The 18,885-nt window shown below is 48.4% G+C and overlaps 1 protein-coding gene across 14 annotated transcripts in view; it reads right to left on the bottom strand.

Moving 5' to 3' along the window:
- LOC6613451 (nesprin-1) overlaps positions 1 to 18,885 on the bottom strand; it is a 95,853-nt gene that overhangs the window by 1,436 nt on the left and 75,532 nt on the right. For 8 of the 14 annotated variants that reach the window (XM_032723389.1, XM_032723376.1, XM_032723382.1 and 5 more), the window contains 10 exons: positions 17,282 to 17,392; positions 16,713 to 16,877; positions 9,561 to 16,652; positions 8,663 to 8,968; positions 6,901 to 7,158; positions 2,717 to 5,676; positions 2,212 to 2,250; positions 1,273 to 1,899; positions 504 to 645; positions 193 to 260 (listed from right to left, as the gene is read on the bottom strand). In XM_032723389.1, the coding sequence (XP_032579280.1) occupies positions 193 to 260; positions 504 to 645; positions 1,273 to 1,899; positions 2,212 to 2,250; positions 2,717 to 5,676; positions 6,901 to 7,158; positions 8,663 to 8,968; positions 9,561 to 16,652; positions 16,713 to 16,877; positions 17,282 to 17,392 (11,768 nt within the window). The remainder of the gene's footprint in view (positions 1 to 192; positions 261 to 503; positions 646 to 1,272; positions 1,900 to 2,211; positions 2,251 to 2,716; positions 5,677 to 6,900; positions 7,159 to 8,662; positions 8,969 to 9,560; positions 16,653 to 16,712; positions 16,878 to 17,281; positions 17,393 to 18,885) is intronic. The other 6 variants (XM_032723395.1, XM_032723403.1, XM_032723338.1 and 3 more) reach the window with 5 other exon arrangements.

The following is an 18,885-nucleotide window of genomic DNA, read 5'->3' as shown; positions in this document are numbered from 1 at the left end:
ATAATAAGTCCATTAGTTTATGTTCAAAATGTTTGAAAACACTATGCAAATCATGCAACTAATTGGGTACAAACTACGTGCTCTTTTCAGTTTCAACTATAAAGTGCACAAGTTGTTCAAACAATAAATAGTTTTCAACTACGATGCATGGTGAGAATCAAAAACTTAAAATCAATTTCTATAGATATTTACTTTGCATTTTCTGTGTTGGGTGCGGCGGCCTGCATGGAAGAGGTTGATAATGTAGTATTATCCAAAAGCTATATTTGCCATACAGAAAAAAAGAAAGAAAGGAAAACAAATAAATTATAAATAATAGAAATCATAAGGATCAATTCTTTTCATATTTTCTCGTTCGACTGCCAATTGGTTTCACTTACTTCTGGTGCGCTCACAAATCAACAAATCAAAAATTTAATTATTTTCCATTTTTTTTTGGGACAAATCATGTTTTTGAACAGGAAACCAAGTTGTTGGGCAATGGACGGGACACTTGGACTCACCTCACTAGACAACATGTGCAGTGGCACGCCGAGATTGTCGCCCTCGTAACCGAGGACGGCACCTAGTTTAACGATATAGATGCCGGATAGACGACGCAGGGATTGGAGACGCAGCCGGAGATCGGTCAATCTGGAAAGGGTTCTGGAGCATTTAAAACATTTGCATGGGCTCTTGGCGGTGTATGTTTGGATGGAGGGTTAGAATGGGCGGACGAAAGAATTTTGAGTACCAAAAATACAACACAAAATAATATACGCAACAAAAACGGCAACACAAAATATGTGTAGAGGCAAAAAATAAATGATCGATCGATACGATTGATTTTGTATATAGCTGAAATACGTTCTACTAGTTTAAATGGCTATAGAATGTTTAGTTGTGGAAGGTTCCAAAAGGCTTAATTATCTTTGCGGATATTTTTTAGTATAATTTTGAAATAATGTGAATTCAAATTTTTGAAGCGGGAACTAAGGAAAAGGATTTTGGTGGATAGTGCACAGTAGGAGTTTTTAAGATAATTGGATAGTTAAAAACTTTACTTGATAATAGTAGATAATAATAGAAATAGGGAAAATTATCTACAGTTTCCAAATGATCATTGCTAAAACTAGTCATATGAACTAAGAATACCAACTAAAACCATATAAAATATATAGAATTTAATTGTTTTCCGCCCAACTAACAATGGAATCTTCCAGGCCCTAAGCTCAAGCGGCACCCACGAATTGTTTCGTTCCGCCCTCGGAACTGGCCCACTGGACACCTTACCTCTCGTAGGTGTGTTGCGATTGCTGCTCGGAGCCCTCGACGGAGCGGAGCAGCTGATCGGCGGCATCCTGCAGGCTGACCACCCGAGGTTCGCATCTTTCCAGTTCGGCGCGCAGATCCTTGAACTTCTTGAACTTGGTCTCCAGAACGGAGCGCTCCTCGGTGAGATCAACGGGCTCGGAGGCCTTGATGTTCTGCTCTGTGCGCTGCAGCCACTCCACCAGCTCATCGATGGTCTGATGGAACTCGCTGTTGCCCATCAGGGCGGTCTGGAGAAGACCTTGCCATTTGGTGGCATTAATGCACACATTGTTCCAGCGCTCATTGTCCGCCTCTAGACGAGATCGCAGCTGTCGCGCCTTCTCGGTATCCAAAGTGTGCGTAGCCAAGTGGTCACCGACCACATTCAACGACGATATGATGGACTTGTGACTCTCCAGATCCAGGAGGAACTCGCGATGGTCCTGCGTGACGTCCTCCAGCAGCTCGATGTTCGAGGGCGGAGCTGACTGGGCCTTCTGGGTGCTCTCGGCGAACTGCAACCACTGCTCCAGGCGCCACAGATCGTTGTCGATCTGCTGCCAGTTTCGCTGTGTGCAGAGCGGACACGTTAGCCGGCCAACCTCGCTAGAATTGGTCATAAAAGTGGAGAAATTAGTAATTGAATAATCACACCAGATAGTGATTAAGATGGTAATTGATTAAATGTTAGCTTAAGCTCGCCTTTTCAAAGTCCATTGATTTGGCTTTAAGGTTAACTTAGGTAGTTAGGGCGTTTACTCCGCGACCTCTTGCTGTTCGCCACCTTGGAGACTGGCGGCCATTTGTAGTCCGCTGCCAGCTTTTGTCTAGTGGAAAATCACGTACAACATGGAACAAAGGATCGAACAGCAGGAGGTCGGAGGTCGGAACTGCCCACCGACAGGTAGATACACTTACTGGATGCAGTTGTTCTTGTAGGATGCAGGTAGGTGGCACCTGGTGTCATCATGAATGCGCAGGTTCGAGTTAAGCATGGGTAAGTTTATATATTCGAGTGTGATTATGCGTGTGTTTTGACATAAGGAGAAAGTAGGCAACAGCGAAATGGAAAGCAATAAAACAATTGGTTAGTCAAGAACAGACCCAAATCACCAGCGAAAAATGTTGCAGAACATGCCAAGCCGAAAATGGATACTTTTTCTATTGATATTTTTAAAATTTAGAAAACTTTTAAATGTGGACGAACACAAGTCATCTGCTATAGTATGATGCACTATTCAGGATGCCGTTCGTCCCTATTACATAGTTGATTTTGGAGTATTTGAGACACAATTGGGAAGGTATATTCCCAAATATGCCACTTTGACTCCAAGAGAAAATTGCATCAAAATGGCTTTCTGGTCTGGCAAGTCTTTTGAAAAATATCCCAACAAATATATAGATAATAATTATAAAATCTTACCTTGCATTTTGATCGTGTTGCTGTCGCGCCTTCCACTGCGATTGCAGTGTATCGAAGCGCAACGTGAGCTCTGCCACGGTGTCCACCTCGGCAGCCTGGCCATCCGCCTTGCACTCGGTGATCAGTAGATGGCTGAGATGCTTCACCAGCTCGGTGGAGGACTGCGCGTTGCCCAGCAGCTTGGCGATCTTCTGGGGTCCTGGCTTGCGGGTCTTGTCCACCACCGTGCGCTGCAGCTCGTCCAGATTGTTCTGGCACTCCGTGATGGCCGTCTGCAGTTCCATGATGTAGGCATCCTTGGCCGTGATGGAGGTTTCCCTCTGCATCTGTTGGGCCTGACGGAGTTTCCGCTGGGATAGGGTGTTTACCTGGACGGCAGCGTTGGCTGCCTCACTGACCGGCAGGGAGGCGGCTGCCTGCGCTGCTCTGGTCAGCCAAGTGGTCTTGAGGGTGACAATGCGGGTCTGGACAGTCTGCCAAAGGGTGGTGTAGGCGGACACAAGTTCCAGCAATTGCTTCAGTTGGGGTTGCTGCTTGGTCCTGGTCTTGGCCTCCTGGGCCAGGTTATCCGCCTGCTGGACATGCTGCTGGGCGTCCTGCAACTTCTTCTCTAGGCTCTCCAGACGCTGGAGCACCGCTTTCGGCTCCGCCTTGGAGGTCTGTTGGTCCTCCGCGCTGGGCAATTGTTCCAAAGTCTTTTGTATGGCATTCAGGGAGTTGGTGGCTTCCAATTGGGCGTTGTTGAACTCTCGCATAAGCTTGGCATCCTTGTCGATGGCATCCAATAGGGCGTGACAGCGTGGCGTCAACTGGCGCCACATGCTCACCATCACCTTGGTGGGCAGTGTCAGCTTCTGGATGTTCTCCGGCTCGACGCCAGCGCTCATGGTCAGCTTAGCATAGATCTGCTCCAGCTGGCGAAGATTCACCGACTGGCTTTCCAGCTCCTCCAGCTTAGCTCTCAGCTCCTTCTGTCGCTCCTCCAACTTATGCTTGCTGTGCGACTTCTGATCTCTTTCGAAGCCGGCAATTTGGCTTTCTTGTTTTCCCAGCCAGTTTTTGTGCTCTGCAGTGAGTTTGATGAGCTGCTGTAGAAGATTCCAAATGCTCAGGATGCGGGCCTTTCGTTCCGCCGACTGGCTGCACACATTCTTCCAGCGCTGCTCCAGATTCTGAGCTGAGGCAGCTAATCCGGAAGTGTTCACCTGCGTGCGCCAGCTGTCCGCATCGTTGAGTAGCATCTCTACGAGATTTAGGACCTCGCCCACATTGCTGCTGTGGTGCTCAATGGAGCGTTGGATTTGCTCATGCTCCTTCAGCTTGGCCTCGATCACATTCGGTGTGTAGCTCTCGAAATTTAAGGGCTTGTCCAGTTGGGATTCGACTTCGAAAAGCCAGGCGCGGATCAGGGCGATTCGCTCCTCCAAACGGACAAGTGTCATCTTGAGCTCTCCTATCTTGGTGGCCTTCTGCTTGGCCAAATACTTGAGCCGCTGCCAGCGATCGATGAGGGAGTCACTCTGTTGTTGCACCTGGGATCGCACTTCAGGCTCGGAGTAGAGGGTGAGCAGTTCCCGACTGGTGGATAGAAGCCACTCCCGTTCCTTGTCCCTCAGTTGCAGCTCGGATTTCACTTGCTGCTCCAGCTGCTTGGCTGCCTGTTCGGGATTCGTCATGGCAGTGACATCAGCATCCTTTTCCACACGCTGTTCCAAACGTTGCAGCCACTGGGAGATGCGATCGTATCTGATTTGATAGTTGGACAGTAGGGACAGTCGCTCCTCGATCGAGTTGATCAGGTTGGCCAGCTGGTAGTCCAGATCGGCGTGCTGCTGCCAGAGCAACCAGTTCCTTTGGCGAATAGTCTTCATGTCGTGGGGACTGATGCACTCCTTGAGCTCCTCCTGGGTCACAGTGAGACTCTCCAGAGCGGGGACTTGGGCACCAAGTTGGACCCTTTGCGCACGCAGGGATCCCAGAAGTTGCTCAATTGCCGCTGGCTGAGTGGGCAGGGATTCGCTGTTGACATCCAGAAGCTTCTGAGCTGCTCCGAATTCCTGTTGCAACTGGTTCACTCGCTGCTCGTAGCTTTCCGATAGTTGGGTAACGCGCTGCAGGAATCCTTGCCAGGTCTTGAGGGCTGCGCGGAGATTGCTTATCCGCTGACCAATGCTGGCCTGCTCCATTCGCATGGCGGTGGCCAGCGCGTCGTCACAATGCCTGGCCAGCTCCTGCTGCTGCTCCTGCAAAGCCTTGCTCTGTTGTTCTCCCTGATCCAGCTGCTGGATCATGGCATCCAGGCGGTGCTTCAGGTGGGGCACTCGCTTCAGGTGAATGTAGCGCAATTGAAGGGCATTGCGTTCCGCTTCCCGTTGACGCAGCCAGTCCAAAAGGGCTGCCAGCTGCTGGCGGTAGGCATTCCAGCCACTAACCCGCCGTTCCAGCTCACCATTGCGCTGCATGATCCTCGAGAGGGTTTCATTGTGCAGGTTGGTCAGAGCCTTGTACTGCTCCGATAGCTCCGATTCCAGTGGTGTCTCGGAAAGCACACTCTGCTGCGAGATGAGCAAGTTCTGGTGGATGGCACACAGCTGCTGCTGCTCTCGCAGGCTGCTGTAATCCTCGGGAATGGCGCAGGACAGGAAGGACTGGACGTGCTGCAGATACTGCCTCCACAATCGCAGAGCCTCCGAGCTGTTTTGGCTGCGGGCGAGTCGCGTGGACAGGCGATGGTACTCCTGGAAGGTGTCCTGGAAAATCTTCTGCCACATGGCTAGAACCTCCAGGATGCCGTCATCATCGCTGCCGGCCACCGATGGTGCTACTTCGCTGTTCTGATGGCGTTCCTTCAGCTGACGCAGCTGCTCTTCCGTTCGGGCCAAAGTCTGGAGATGGGCTCGCAAAGCGGCCAGCTGCTCCTCGCTTTCCTTGGGATTTTGCGGTGCCTCTCGGGAAATGTCCTGCAAGGAGGCAAACGAAAATATTATTATTTATTCATTCGCAGTGGTCAGCTTTCAATATGCTTCGTGCATCGCTAATTGGCCTGACCCTAATATGGCTGCTCGGATGTCTCCGGTTACCATTCGTCCGTCTGTCCACTGCATGGCTTCCAAGACAATGGGAATCGGTGTGGCACATTGCAACTCTTTCCGCCAACTGGCAATGACCTCATGCCAACGACACGCGCACCCAGTGGCCAACTTCAATTGTCTGAGGCGTCGATGAGGGGGGCCAAATGTGGGCGGCGGAGTCGGATTGGGAGTGGAAAAGGGAGCCGGGGGGAAATCCAAACTGGTTGGCATGTGCCATGCAAATGAGCCCACCGTGGTGCAAGGTGCTTGGAAAGTTCCACCAAAAAATGCCCAATTTGGTACGTTAATTTGTAAAGGCACTTGTATGCAACCTATCAATGAAATCACTTGTTTATGCCCCTTTTTGAATGAATCGTAAAACTGTACGATCGTTAATCAGCCAAGCTTCCGTTTATATTTATGGTGGCTTTGATTTAAAGGGGAAAGCACTTTAGAGCTTTTAAAGAGTGCGCTTATCAAAGAATTAATTTATTTGTAATTTCATAAAATGCTCAACTTCCGTTTCCCCGGGGAAGTGAATTAGTTGTTTGATAAATGATGACCACAAGACCAAAACAGAGATAGTCCGCAGTAAGTTTTCTAGCCTCAAAGACCAAAACATAGGACATATATCCATCCACATATGGTCATTAAATATTTACCAACCTTCCCACGGGGCAGCAGGTGTCAATTACGATTTTATAAATATTTCACTGGGGAAACGTACTCTCAAAAATTATATTCACGCCTCTTATCAATCAATAATGATGGGCAGGGAGCACTGGGACCACGGTGAGTGGTCTGGCTGCCAGCCAGGGTACACAAAAACTTTTTCAACTTTTAACCCACTTAAAATAGCATGTCCTTCGTATTGGATTAACAACTACCAGCTACAAGCACAACAGCAAAAACACTTGCCGGCTAATCGGTATTCGTTAGTGTGGGAATTTCCACACGCCAAAGCCAAGCTGGCATATGCAAAATATCCATCAATTCGACGCCACAATCGATAGCTGGTCAGGATGGTTGGGTCTAATCCCAGTGGGATGATACACGTCCTACTTCCGTGTACTTCCGTGTGCTATCCTAATTTCATTCATTCGCCTCACTCACCTGCTGCACATTGTTGAAGTAGGCCTTGGCCAGAGTCACCTCCTTGTCGAGCTCCTTGCGCTCCTTGTCCTGCGTCTCGGCCACGTTGGCCAGCGTGGTGATGGCATCCTTGCACTCGGCCAATCGCTGACCCAGTGCATCCAATTCACCTTGCATGAGCGCCGAGGCATCCAGGCCCACATCGGCGGCGATCTTGGCCACAATGTCGCGCAACTCCAAGATTCTGTCATTCTGGGTCGTCAGGTTGTCTTGGCATACCTGTGTGAATGTAGAGAGATGGAGTTATTAGCTTAAATAGTCAACTGGAAACCATCTCATTAGCAGTCATCTATCAATTGTGTTCATTTAACATTCCCTTTTGCCTTTTGCCTAACTATTGCTAATACTTTCTGTTCTTTCTCGCCACCGAAAAGCTCTTTCTAAATGAAACATACCCCAATTATATTGGATGCCTGGCAAAATGTCACTGGTTTATATTTAACTCGACGACGACGGAATGTATTTAGCCCAAGCCGGCCGGGCTGGTGTTCCATTTCGTGCCGCAGACCCTTATCAATTGTGATGTCGAGTGCATTTCCCTGCTCGCCAATGGTAATTAGGGCTCTGTGAGTGCCCGGCGCACTTTCGATTTCAATTCGAGCGGAAAACGGGTCACCACTTGTCGTCGTATAAGTTGTTCTCTAATGCCCTTTGTAGTGTCCGCCCTATGATATCATCTGGCAAGTATTTTGGCGATGCTTTATCACGGAGCTACATAAGCAAACAAACGCTTAGAGAACTGGCATTGAAAATACCAACATAGATTAGGTATTAAGAAATAGATTTGTCTATCTTCTTCCACATTTATCTTCATTCGGAGCTGAAGGCATTTGCGGACCTGTTACCGCTGTTTTTCAGCTGCTGCTGTTGATAAAGCTGCTATGTATACAAAAATATAAAATACTATAATAATACGAAAATGAAGCCGCCCAACAGCAGCGGGTTGATAAACTCTCCTGTGTGAAATGACAGTTGGTCGCCTGTCCGAAAATATAATTACACCATCGAGTTGGGCCCTACCATAATATAATGACCCTAATGATCAATAAACACAAAACGGCGACCCGAGTATGCGTTAATTTTTTAAGTAAATGCCGAAAAGGAAATCGTACGTCGAAGTCGCTTTTATTTACCCAAAGCATAATTTATGACACAAACACAGCCGGACCAAGTTAGCTCATATATGTTCATTCACGGCGGAACTATTACGAACCGATTACATTGACGCGCCCGAAAAATTGATAGGGCGAGCACTACGGAGAAAATCAATGTAATTACTAGTTGGAACACCCGCGTCCCTAGTGGCCAATTAAAGAGCACCACTTCTGTCCTAGTTTGCCGCAAAAAAAAAAAAAAAATATGTACACCTAAGGCGGATTTATCAGTTTTAGATAACTAGATAACTTATGTTCTCAAAAGATCTCGATAAAAACTCCAACGGAAATGTATCAGAATTATGACTAATAATGAAAAATAAATTAGATTAATTGACTTTAAATAGCAACCAATCGATATATCTTTAGATATATACTTAGATATATACTTAGAATGTACAGATATTAACCGATTTTCTGTCCCTGTTGTTTGTTCAATTATTATATTTTTCCAGTTCGATTTTACCTATGTGACAAACAGGTCGTTGGCATCACTGTCGCCCACACGCGATATAAATCACTCATACGACCCGTTTGCCGGACGGGTCACGGCATTTGTGGGCACTCACCTTGGCGTGCTGCAGGGCATCCAGGGGCTGCTCCAGCGACTTGACCGCATCCATCTGCTGGTCAATGGAGTTCTTGACGGCCGCTGAGGCGTTGCGATACTTGTCCCACAGTTCGACGGCTCTTTGGTAGCGGGTTCGCAGCTGCTGCAGATTCTCGCTGGTGTCATTCCAGGCGACTACCGCCTCCTGGACAGCGGACTCGATCTGCTCGACAATCTGGACATCGCAGCTCTCGATCAGCGGCTTGGCGGCACCCTTCAGCTCATCGATCAGTTGCTCGCGGTTATGCAGATCGCCAGCCAGTCCCTGCGATGGGTTAATTTGCCCGTATAAAGATGGATTAGTCGAGTTGTATATGGGATTCCGACCGCGACGGGAGATACGCGCTCGGTTCGAAGTTAACGTCAACTGGGGCCGCGATAAACTTGCTACGTTAAGAGCCCCACATGCGGCGGGAGCTTACGAAAAAGCTTGGGGGAAAGTTTGACGACCGATAGCTTTTTTAAATTTACATTCAACCCGAAAAATGTTAAATTACACGAGAATCTTTGCTCGGCAAATAGTATTGAATCAATTTTAAAATTTAAAATGATTAAATTATATATTTCACAAATTATTTTTTAGAACGAAGAAAATATATACTAAATTTTTTAGAACAAAACGTATAGATGTTTCTGTTTCGAGACTCGAAAAATGAATGAGGCGCGTTACGAAAATGTAGCGGATTTTGTAGCTAATTTTCCTCTGGGAAAACTAAGCTGATAAGCAATTCGCGAAAATTCCACTCAGCAGGTAGCGCGTTTTGAATCAGGCAGAAAGATACGAATGTATCTGAGATACAAATCGATCCCTAAACGCGCCCGTAAACAAAGTCATAAAATTGTGGGCTGAAACTTACCTCCAAACGTTCAGTGGCTTTGCGCAGGCGCTCGTAGTCCACTTGACCGTGCACCCGGATGAGTTCCATCATGAAGTCGGTTTCCTGGACAGATCCGTGGACCAGCTCCAGCTGACGCTCATAGCGCAGCCAGACGGCAAGGCGGCTCCTCAGGATGGCCATAATGTTGGTGCACTTGCTCTCGAGGAAGGCGTGGTCGTCCTGCAGTTGGGAGATATCCCTCTCCAACTTAACCGGTGAAACGGACATTTTGAGGCGCATGGGCAGGGTGTGTAGCATCTGGCGGATTCGCATAATCTCCTGCCAGCTGATCACCAGCTCCTCGCCGGCAGCTTGGCAATCGGCAACTGCCTTTTCGAGGACATCTGCTCCCTGGCGCTCGGCGGCTTCACATTCATCCAAAATGACCGAAATCTTGGCCTGGTGTTTACGTTGATTGCTAATGCCCTCCTGGATGGCCTGAAGTTGGTCACGCAGCACAGATGCACCCTCCAGCTCCTCGGCGATCTGGGTGCTGATCTTGTGTGAGAGCGAGAATAGCTCACCCACCTTTTCCGGTTCAATGGCAGGCTCTTGCAGTCCAATCCTGCCCAGCTCGTTGCCAATGAAGCCGACGCGAGTGCGAAGTACTTGGACTCGTTCGATGTACAGACAGAGCTCCTCCTCGTTCTTGATGACACCCTTCATGCTGGTCATGGTCAGGTAGATCTCCTGCAGCTCTCGCTCCACCATTTTGAGCTTCTCGTCTGCGGGTACATCCTCCGACGACAGGCACTCCACAATGTTGTGCTGAATGAGTTCGATGGCCTGGGCCACTGCCTGCCAGCGATCCTCCAGTTGGGCATGGAACTGCCGCTGAAGCATCTCGTCGGCCAAGGGGATGACCTGCAGGGATTTCTCAAAGCTCAGACCCGTATCGGTTCTCACATTATTGTGGAGCTCGAAACGGGCCTTAATCTCCCAGAATTGACGCATGTGCTCGATGGGCTGGTGAGTGGGCTGCGAGGGTATTTGGATGTTCCTCAATTCCTGCTCTGCTTCACGTACAAAGGCTTCCAGCTTATCCGTTTGCTGTTCGTACTGCACCCAGATTTCCTTGAAGACCAGAAGGCGGTGGAGGTAGAGAGCAACCTCCTCGCGGAGTTTGAGTAGCACTATCAACGCCTCATTGGTTTCCTCTACGAGATTGGGGGCTTGCACCAAAAGCTGCAACTTGTTGGCAATTCCCGAAAGCTGCGTCATTTTCACATAGTGATGTGAGATATCATTGCTCAGGGATTGGTACAGGGTGGTGTATTGATCGTAGTCTGCGGAAGTTACGGCTGATAGGTCGGGAACTCGTTGCTGAGCCACCTGGAGCCATTGAAGTTCATCCCGCATGCCCTTCTCCAGCACGGTCCAACGGGAGGCAGCTTGCACCAATTTGGAGGACCTTTCGGATGCCTTGTCCAGCAGACTGGTAGCCCTGTTGTAGAGCTCCTTGTGCAACTCCGAGTGCTTCTCGCGGGTCTCACTATCGATGTTCTCCTCCAGGGATTCCAGCATGGCGCGACAGTGGCTGAGATTTACGAAGAACTTCCTCTGTTTCTGCACCTCGTTGTTTAGCTGCTCGAGGGAACTGGATACAATTGGACTTTCCACCAGCTTGTCAGCAAGAACCGTGATTTTAGTGAACTCTTTGAGGGTCTGCTCGTACTCCTCCGCTAGAGATTGAAGTTGAAGCACACGCTCCCGCTCTGCCTGAATGTTGTTGGCAATATTCTTGCTGGTCTCGAAGGCATTGTGCACATCCTGCGGCATCTTCTTGCCTGGGAAATCGCGTTGGAAAGCTCGAGCGTTTTGACAGAGCTGCGCAAGTTGCTGCTGCGCCGCCTCATGCTGCTGCTCCAACTCATCCAACTGGGCCAGTTTAGCGGACAAAGGATACTCTTGATTAATCAAAAGATCGTAGCTCTGCTGCAGGTCGGCCAAGACAGAGGAGACGTTGTACAGAAGAACCTCGAAGCTGTGCCACTTGTCCAGATCGTTGCTGTCCTGCACCTGGTTCTGTTGTGTAACCTGCTCCACTGCATCGACATGCTCCTTCAGGCTATCCACGCATTGCAGCAACTCTGGTTCCGGCTCAGCCTTGGACAATTGTCGCTCAAGTTGAACGACATTTTGCTTGATAGTGCTAAGCTCGTCATTGAGTTTGTTATAGTTATCCAGTTTCTCTTCGGAGGGTCCCTCATTTGAGTTCTGTCTGATGAGGTACACGCGATACTCGATGGTTTCCAACCAAGTTGATACCTTCTCGATAACCGTGATCACGGTGGTTTGAATCACAGTCTTGTCACCATTCTTAATGGCAACATCGAGATCCTTGAGACCTTCGTTGACCTCCAATATGCGTTGCTCGGTGGGCAGTTCCTTAATCTGTTCAGATAAGGTGGCCAAGTGGAGCACATTACTCAGTGGAGTGGCTTGTTGGGGCGTCGCCTGCTTGAGCTGCTTGATGCGGTCGCCGATGGCCTCCTTGGTGGAAATCAGGATTGGCTGCTGGGTCAGTTGCTGTTGTCCTGGATAGTGCTGCAAACTCTCGCTCATAATTAAAGCCTGGGAGAGCTCAATGGGTGTCTTATCCACACTGGTGGTGGCACTGAACCAGATGTTGTGGGTCTCGCCACTCAGATTGTCCGGTCCCGGGGTGATGGGCACTACCAGCTCCTCCGTGGGTGAGCCCACCTCTTCGATGGTCACCGCTGAGGATGTGGGTCCTGCTCCGGATCGCTTGCTCTGCTGGGACGCAATCAGCACCTTGTTCTGCTCAGTTATATGCACTGGCAGATCGGGATACTCATCGTAAACAGTGGTCTTGGTGATTTGAAGTTGCACTCTTTGAGCTTTGGGCGTTTCCACTTCTTCGGATTCGATGGGAGTTTCCACCACGGGTGTTACATGAAGCACATCTTCAATCTGCTGGTTGGTGGATACCACAATGCCGGACTCAGATAGTAACTCTGGTGCGATTTCAACGGTCACACTGATCTGTTGATCCTCTGGCAGCTGCTGCTCCACTTCAGGCACATTTTTCTGCTTCTTTTTCTTGTCCTTCTTGGATTTCTTCTCCTGCTTAGGCAGCTGCATGGTCTGTGTGTATTCATAGACCGTTGGCTCAGCCACAGATGTATCAGAATCAGCGGGAATGGCAACCGTGGTCTTGACCTCCAGTTCATAGGGTTCCGAAACGGATATCGAAGTGGCAGTCAGAGAACTATCATCCAAAGATGCGGGTTGCTGATCTACAGGAGGCGTGGTTTGCATTTCACCATCCGCGAACTGCACAAGTTCAACGGTTGAGGTTTCTTCATGGGCAGTTTCCGGTTTAATGACTTCAGTTTGTTCCCTTGGCTCCGGAGTGGTTGTCTGCACATGGGTCTCAGTGGTTGTGGTGGTTTCAGTCACGGTAGATTGTTCGCTTGTACGCACTGGCAGATCGGTAGTCATATCCTTAACCAAATCCTGCACCAGAGATTCCACCACGTCACTGCTGCCTGCCTGTGGTGCTCGAGGAGAATCCTTCGGCGTGGTCTGCAGTTCCTTTTCGATGGTCGTGGTCACGGTAGTTTGGCTGGAAATCTCTACAGTTTCAGCTGGCTGGCCACTCACATCGGTTTGAATCTCAGTAGTGGAAATCTCAACAGCCACCGGCTGCTCCTCGCTTCGCGGAGTGGTTTGTGCTTCAGTCTCCGTTATCTCAACAATCAGTGTTTGCGATTCATTCTCCTGGTTATCCGGCTGCACCTCCAGACTCGTCTGCACTGCAGTTTCATCCAGTTTGGGTTGATGCTGTGGTGAAGTCTGCACGGATTTAATATCCTGTTCGACTTCCGATTTTTCCGTGGGCGAGGGAATACGCGGTGTGGTCTGCTGTTCCTCATCCTCGACCAAAGCTAACTCAACAACCTCAGTGGGAATGACCAGCTCAACCATTGGCGTTCGTGGCGACTCCGATGGTGAAGAAACAACGGCATCTTCCACAATCTTCACTTTCGTGTCAATCTCAATGCTGGACAAATCGCTATCGGGACTAATCTCAACAATGGACTCATGACGAACGGTATCGCGTGGTGAATCCTCCGGAGAAACGGGCACATCAGAGCTCACCTCAGGCTCCTTAACGGCAACTGGTTCCGGCTCAGTTTCTTGTTCTTGCTCAAGCTCCTCCTCGTGTTTTGTATCTCTTCTCTTCTTTTTCTTTCGACGCCGCTTGGCGTCGGCGACGGGAGCAGCAGCGGTCTCAATGATGGTCATGCTAACCTTGCCGGTAGTCGGAGCTGCGGTATCCTCTTCGTTGGTGCTTTCCTTGCCCAGGACAACTTTCAGCACACCAGCACCATTGTCCTCCAGAGAGGGTGCTGTGATTTGGAAGGTTTTCTGTGGAGCCGTTGAAGCTGCGGCCTCACCAGAGATGATGAGTTGAGTGGCGGCACGCAGGTCGATTTGGCCAGGAGCTGGTTGTTTCTCAAGAACGGGCTCTTCTGGCTTTTGCTCAGTCTGCTCAACAATTTCAATGGCCACTTCCTCCAGCTCTGGTTCAACTGGTTCAGGTTCTACAGGGAGTGATTTCACTTCTTCCACTGTAACTGGCTCTTGTTGATTCTCTTCAGTCTTGATGGTTGAAATTTCAACAGTCCTCTCCTCAAGAACAATTTCCTCAGGATGAGTCTGAACATCTTCAGCAACTGAAGCTACAGTCGGAGTTGAAGACTGCTCCCTTAGAGCTGCAGCCAAAGTCTGTTCGGCTTCAAGAAAACTTTGAATGTCAGTCTTGATTTTGTTTGCAGGAGGCTGTTGTTCATCGGCAAGATTTTCCTCCGGTACTTCTGTGGAGCTTGTGATGGTGGTTGTAGTTTTGGTAATGGTAATACTTCCAGTGGTAATGGCTTCTGGCTTAGTTTCAGCCACAGCTTGCGGTTCAGTCTCGTGGGGCTTAACTAGATCAGATTTTGTGGTCTCTTCATGAGGTGATTGTGGCTCAAACTGGTACTGCTCCAGGGTCAATGAGTTTCCGGTTTCTGGACTTGTCGGCCAAATTTCCTCTACTGGCATGGATGCTTCAGTCTCGGCTGTGGCCGCTGCTGGTGCTGCCAATTCTTCGACGTGCTGGGAGAAGTCAATGTTGGTGGGTTTCAGGTGATGTTCCAGTGGCCAAATCTCGTTGATATCTTCAACCACTGCTTCGACATCTACTACAGCTGCGGTAGCGGATGTCGGTGAGGAGTCCTTGGGCTCGACTACATCCGCTGTTGGAACATGAACGGGACTGGTAGTGGCAACTACTACGGGTTGTTCAACATCTACTTGAGGTGCTGGCAACTCTACTGGTGCTTCTTTAGTCGTTTCTGTTGTTGGTTGTGTCTGTTGTTCTGGCTGTTCTTGTTCTTGTGTGGTTACGGTTGTAGTTCTTGTGGTGGTGGTGGTAGACTCAATATCAAATACCTCTTGCTGCGGCTCTGCGCTCGGCTTGTGCAGATCCGTGGCAACTTCTTCGATTAGAACTCCGGGCTCCTGCATCATTCGCTGGAACTCCTCCTCGCTCACCACCTTGCCGTCAACGGTTCGCACTATATTTACGTTGATGTGCGGTGCTGTCTCCTCCTCGGTGATTTCCACTTCCTCTGGCTCCTCGACCACTTCCTCAGTGATGTGCTCCTTTCCGTCGATGATCACCACTCGCTTGATTATCTTGCGCGTCTTGCGGATCACCTTACGGGTCACTTGCTGAACTACTGCTCGGATGGTGCCTTGCGTTTGCACATCTCCTGGCTGCATGGGAATCAGTTGCGCCTGGGAGCCTGGGGCAATCACTTCTTCGTACGTCTCAATAGTTGGCTCGGTTTCGAATTCCTGCAGGATCACACCCTCGGGCTGAGTTGAATCCACAACAGCACCACGCGTTTGCTGTGTGATAACTGTGTGGACACTGCCCTCCTCGGGATCAGCTTTGGTGTCCGTGGTGTGCACATTCTCCAGATTAATCTGACCCGTGGAGTGAACCTCGATGTTACCATCCGAATCGCTAATAGTCTCAATTGAGCTGATCTGCTGCTGCTGTACAACTTGCTGGCGGGTACGGGTTACTTTCTTGAGCACTATGTGCTTGGTGCCATCGGGTCCAACAACCACTTCGGTGGTCGTCTCATCTGGCTCCACGAAAGTGGTTTCGAATGCTTGAGGTACATTTTTAAGGATCAGCTCGGTAGCGCGGTCCACATCGCCCTTGGGACGTTGATGGTAGCGAGCCTCAATCTGGACATCTTCGGGTTCATCGGGCACATCCTTGTTGCGAGTCGTGTCGATCTGGATCGTTTCCTGGCCATGCTGCACCGTTTGTGTTACCATAATGTTCTCGGTGGGCGAACGTTCCTTTTGGGTTTGTAGAGCCACCTCTGCGGTTTCTACAGCCGGCTCCTTGAAGCTAGTCTGCGCCTCCACAGTCGTGGTGGTCACCACCTGAACTTGTGGCTGCTGCAGGCTGAGCGATGTCTGCGTCTCCACATACACTCCAGTTGGTTTGATCTCCTCTTCGGGCATGGAGCTTGAGTCGATGGTGTTCTCGTTGGACTCGATGGATTCATGCGCCTCTGGACTCACTGGCGCTTCGGTTGGTGGCTTGATGAGTGAATCAGCAAGCACACGCTGGCGTTGCGCCTCATCGCTCTTGGCCTTTCGCAAATCCACGATGCGCTTTTCAATGGTAAAGATGCGCTTGGTGGCCACTGTGACCTGTTCCCGCAGAATGGTAATGATGCTCTGCAGCTGCTCCATCAGCGTGTCAGCCAAGGGAGAAACATCGGGATGGGATTGCAGTTGGCGCGTCTGCTCCACCAAATCCTCCATGGACTGCTGGCGATCCTTGAGGGTGCGCAGCAATTGCTGGCTCCTCTCCACCTGCGATTTGAGCACCTGCTCATCTGTGCTGCTGTCCGAGGTGGGTTCAAAGGAAGCCAGCTCGGCGGAAACCTCGATGATCCATTGCTCCAGCTCCAGCAGATGTTGCTGGTACTCGTCGATCTCCTGCTGGCGCTTCTTCTGGCCATGCATAGCATTCTGAACGGAATGAGGGATTATTAGTACGGATAGTTATAGACGTAGATCTTAACCACTCACCGCTATCATGGTGATGCCTTGCTGAGTGCGGCGTAGTAGTAAGTCAATACGGTCCACGGTGTCGTTGAGCAACCGTTCGGTAGCCGGATCCGTGGGTAATGTCTTTGCCTGCTTCTTTAACTCGATGGCGTCCCTTTCGTGTACTTCGAGATTGCTCTGGATTAGCTGTACATCGGGCGTGTAAAATATGTGTTTCAGAAATATGTTGTTTCGAAATATACAAATCTTCATAACAATACAACTGGATTTCGGGCCTACAAAAATGTGTAATACTTAGACAGACAAAGGTTCGACCACTACAACTGGACAAAACTAACAACTAAACGATATTCTGTGGGTACAAAAATAACAGCCTGACAAAAAATATGTACGATTCTTTATGGAGTGATGCGATTGAGTTATTAAAGTTCTCTGACACACGCCAGCATCCAATAATCGTTTACAAAAGTTATGTACAAGGTGTGAGTAGATATTTTAATTGAAATTAATCTAGCTACTTTGAGTACATGCCGAATCAAGCAACCAAAAAAGGTGGTGTTATTTCGGCCTTAGATTAATATTATCATTACCTTCAATCCATGTAGCATGCCATCCAGGCTGCTCTGGTTCATGTTGGCGATGCCATCCTCGACGCTCGAAAGCGATTGGAGCAGTTCGTCGAGCTCTTGCGTAATTAGATCCTATAGTTTTTGTGAGTGGTTTTGTTTTTTGAGGGGGAGACGTTGTAGAAAGTGTGTTAATATTAATAAAGATTGCAATTTCTAGATGATTATTGCTAGATAACGAAATTGATGTAAATATTTGTGGCCGGCTTCTATACACATATACAACATATGTACATGAAGTAGAAAAGTTATATATATTATATTATATATATTTATAAAATTCAAATAGATGCAATGCACAGCCATACAACAAGATGTTTTTTTTAAGGGAATGCGAATAAATGCTTTTAAAAATAACACTAGCTCTAAGACTTAACTTCGTTTAAAGTAGCGTAACACATGCATTTGGCATAAATAATTATCTTATTTTAAATGGCGGTAGGCGGATAGACAAAAGTACCAGAATATGCGGTTCTTACTGCCTGTCTTTAGGTAATGTTGGAAAATTAAATGCAATGGTAAAGAGACTTACTTTCTTTTACAAATTCTGAATAATCCTCGAAATAACTCTTTTCAGATCTTGTTTACCTACTCTTTTATTGCACTACACACACACATTGGCACTAACGAAACATTTAGATTTTTGAAATACTTCTTGGGGATTCGCAGTCAAACCCAACGCGTTCATTGCACGTTGCAGACTAAAAATTCTAAAATGAACGGGAGACTATTTTCGAGCAAATAAGACGGCCTGCACCGCATGGTTCGGATCGCATGGGATAGGATCGCATCTGATCGGTTGGATAGGGTATTTATAGCTGTGGCAGGGAGTACTCTGCGCGCAAATTCCTGATAGCAGGGCGGTAGGCGAGGCAATGAACTCATATACGCGTATATACGTGCGGTACACATAATGGACATTTTCTGCATTTGGCAACCCGGTAATTGCGTGCACACACACTTTTGTGAGGCACTGTGTCGTGTGGGGGGTGGCAGGAAAAGTGCTCGATATGCGTGAGATTCTGTGTGCTTGTGTTTTGTGCTCTGGTGTGTGAAAAATCTGCGAAGAAAACTACGTATACGCTGGGTATATAGATCAGCTCGGTATTAAAACGTGCAAGTTGGTTAATATAGATTTTATTATTATCACTACTATTAGTAGTCTCTGATTACTGGGCTTTTACAAAGGTTAATATCAATTAGTAGAAGGAACTAAGTTACAACAAATCTACATATTTGGTTACGTCTAAGTTAGGTGCTTTTATAAAGGTATAGTAACTTTTTCGTTCAGGTATACAAACTCAAAACATAAGCCTATTGGATGCGTTTAGCAAAAAACAACACATACAATACAAATATAATAAAAATGAAAAAACTTAAGTAAAACATAAAAATCAAACATGTTCTCGATTATCGAATTACGTTAGTAGTTAGGCATTTGCATTATCCATTGCCATTATGGCCAGGCCCGGACCAACTTCACGGCGGGCAATTTCCCGGATCTGCTGCTGCTGCTGCCTGTTGCAATGTGTTGCCGCAGCAGCATCCGTTGGTCGAAACCTGGCCAC

Source organism: Drosophila sechellia, chromosome 2L (genome assembly GCF_004382195.2).
Source record: "Drosophila sechellia strain sech25 chromosome 2L, ASM438219v1, whole genome shotgun sequence".
NCBI classification, from domain to species: Eukaryota; Metazoa; Arthropoda; class Insecta; order Diptera; family Drosophilidae; genus Drosophila; species Drosophila sechellia.
The sequence above is the reverse complement of the archived record's forward strand: the minus strand, read 5'-3'. Positions and strand labels throughout refer to the sequence as shown.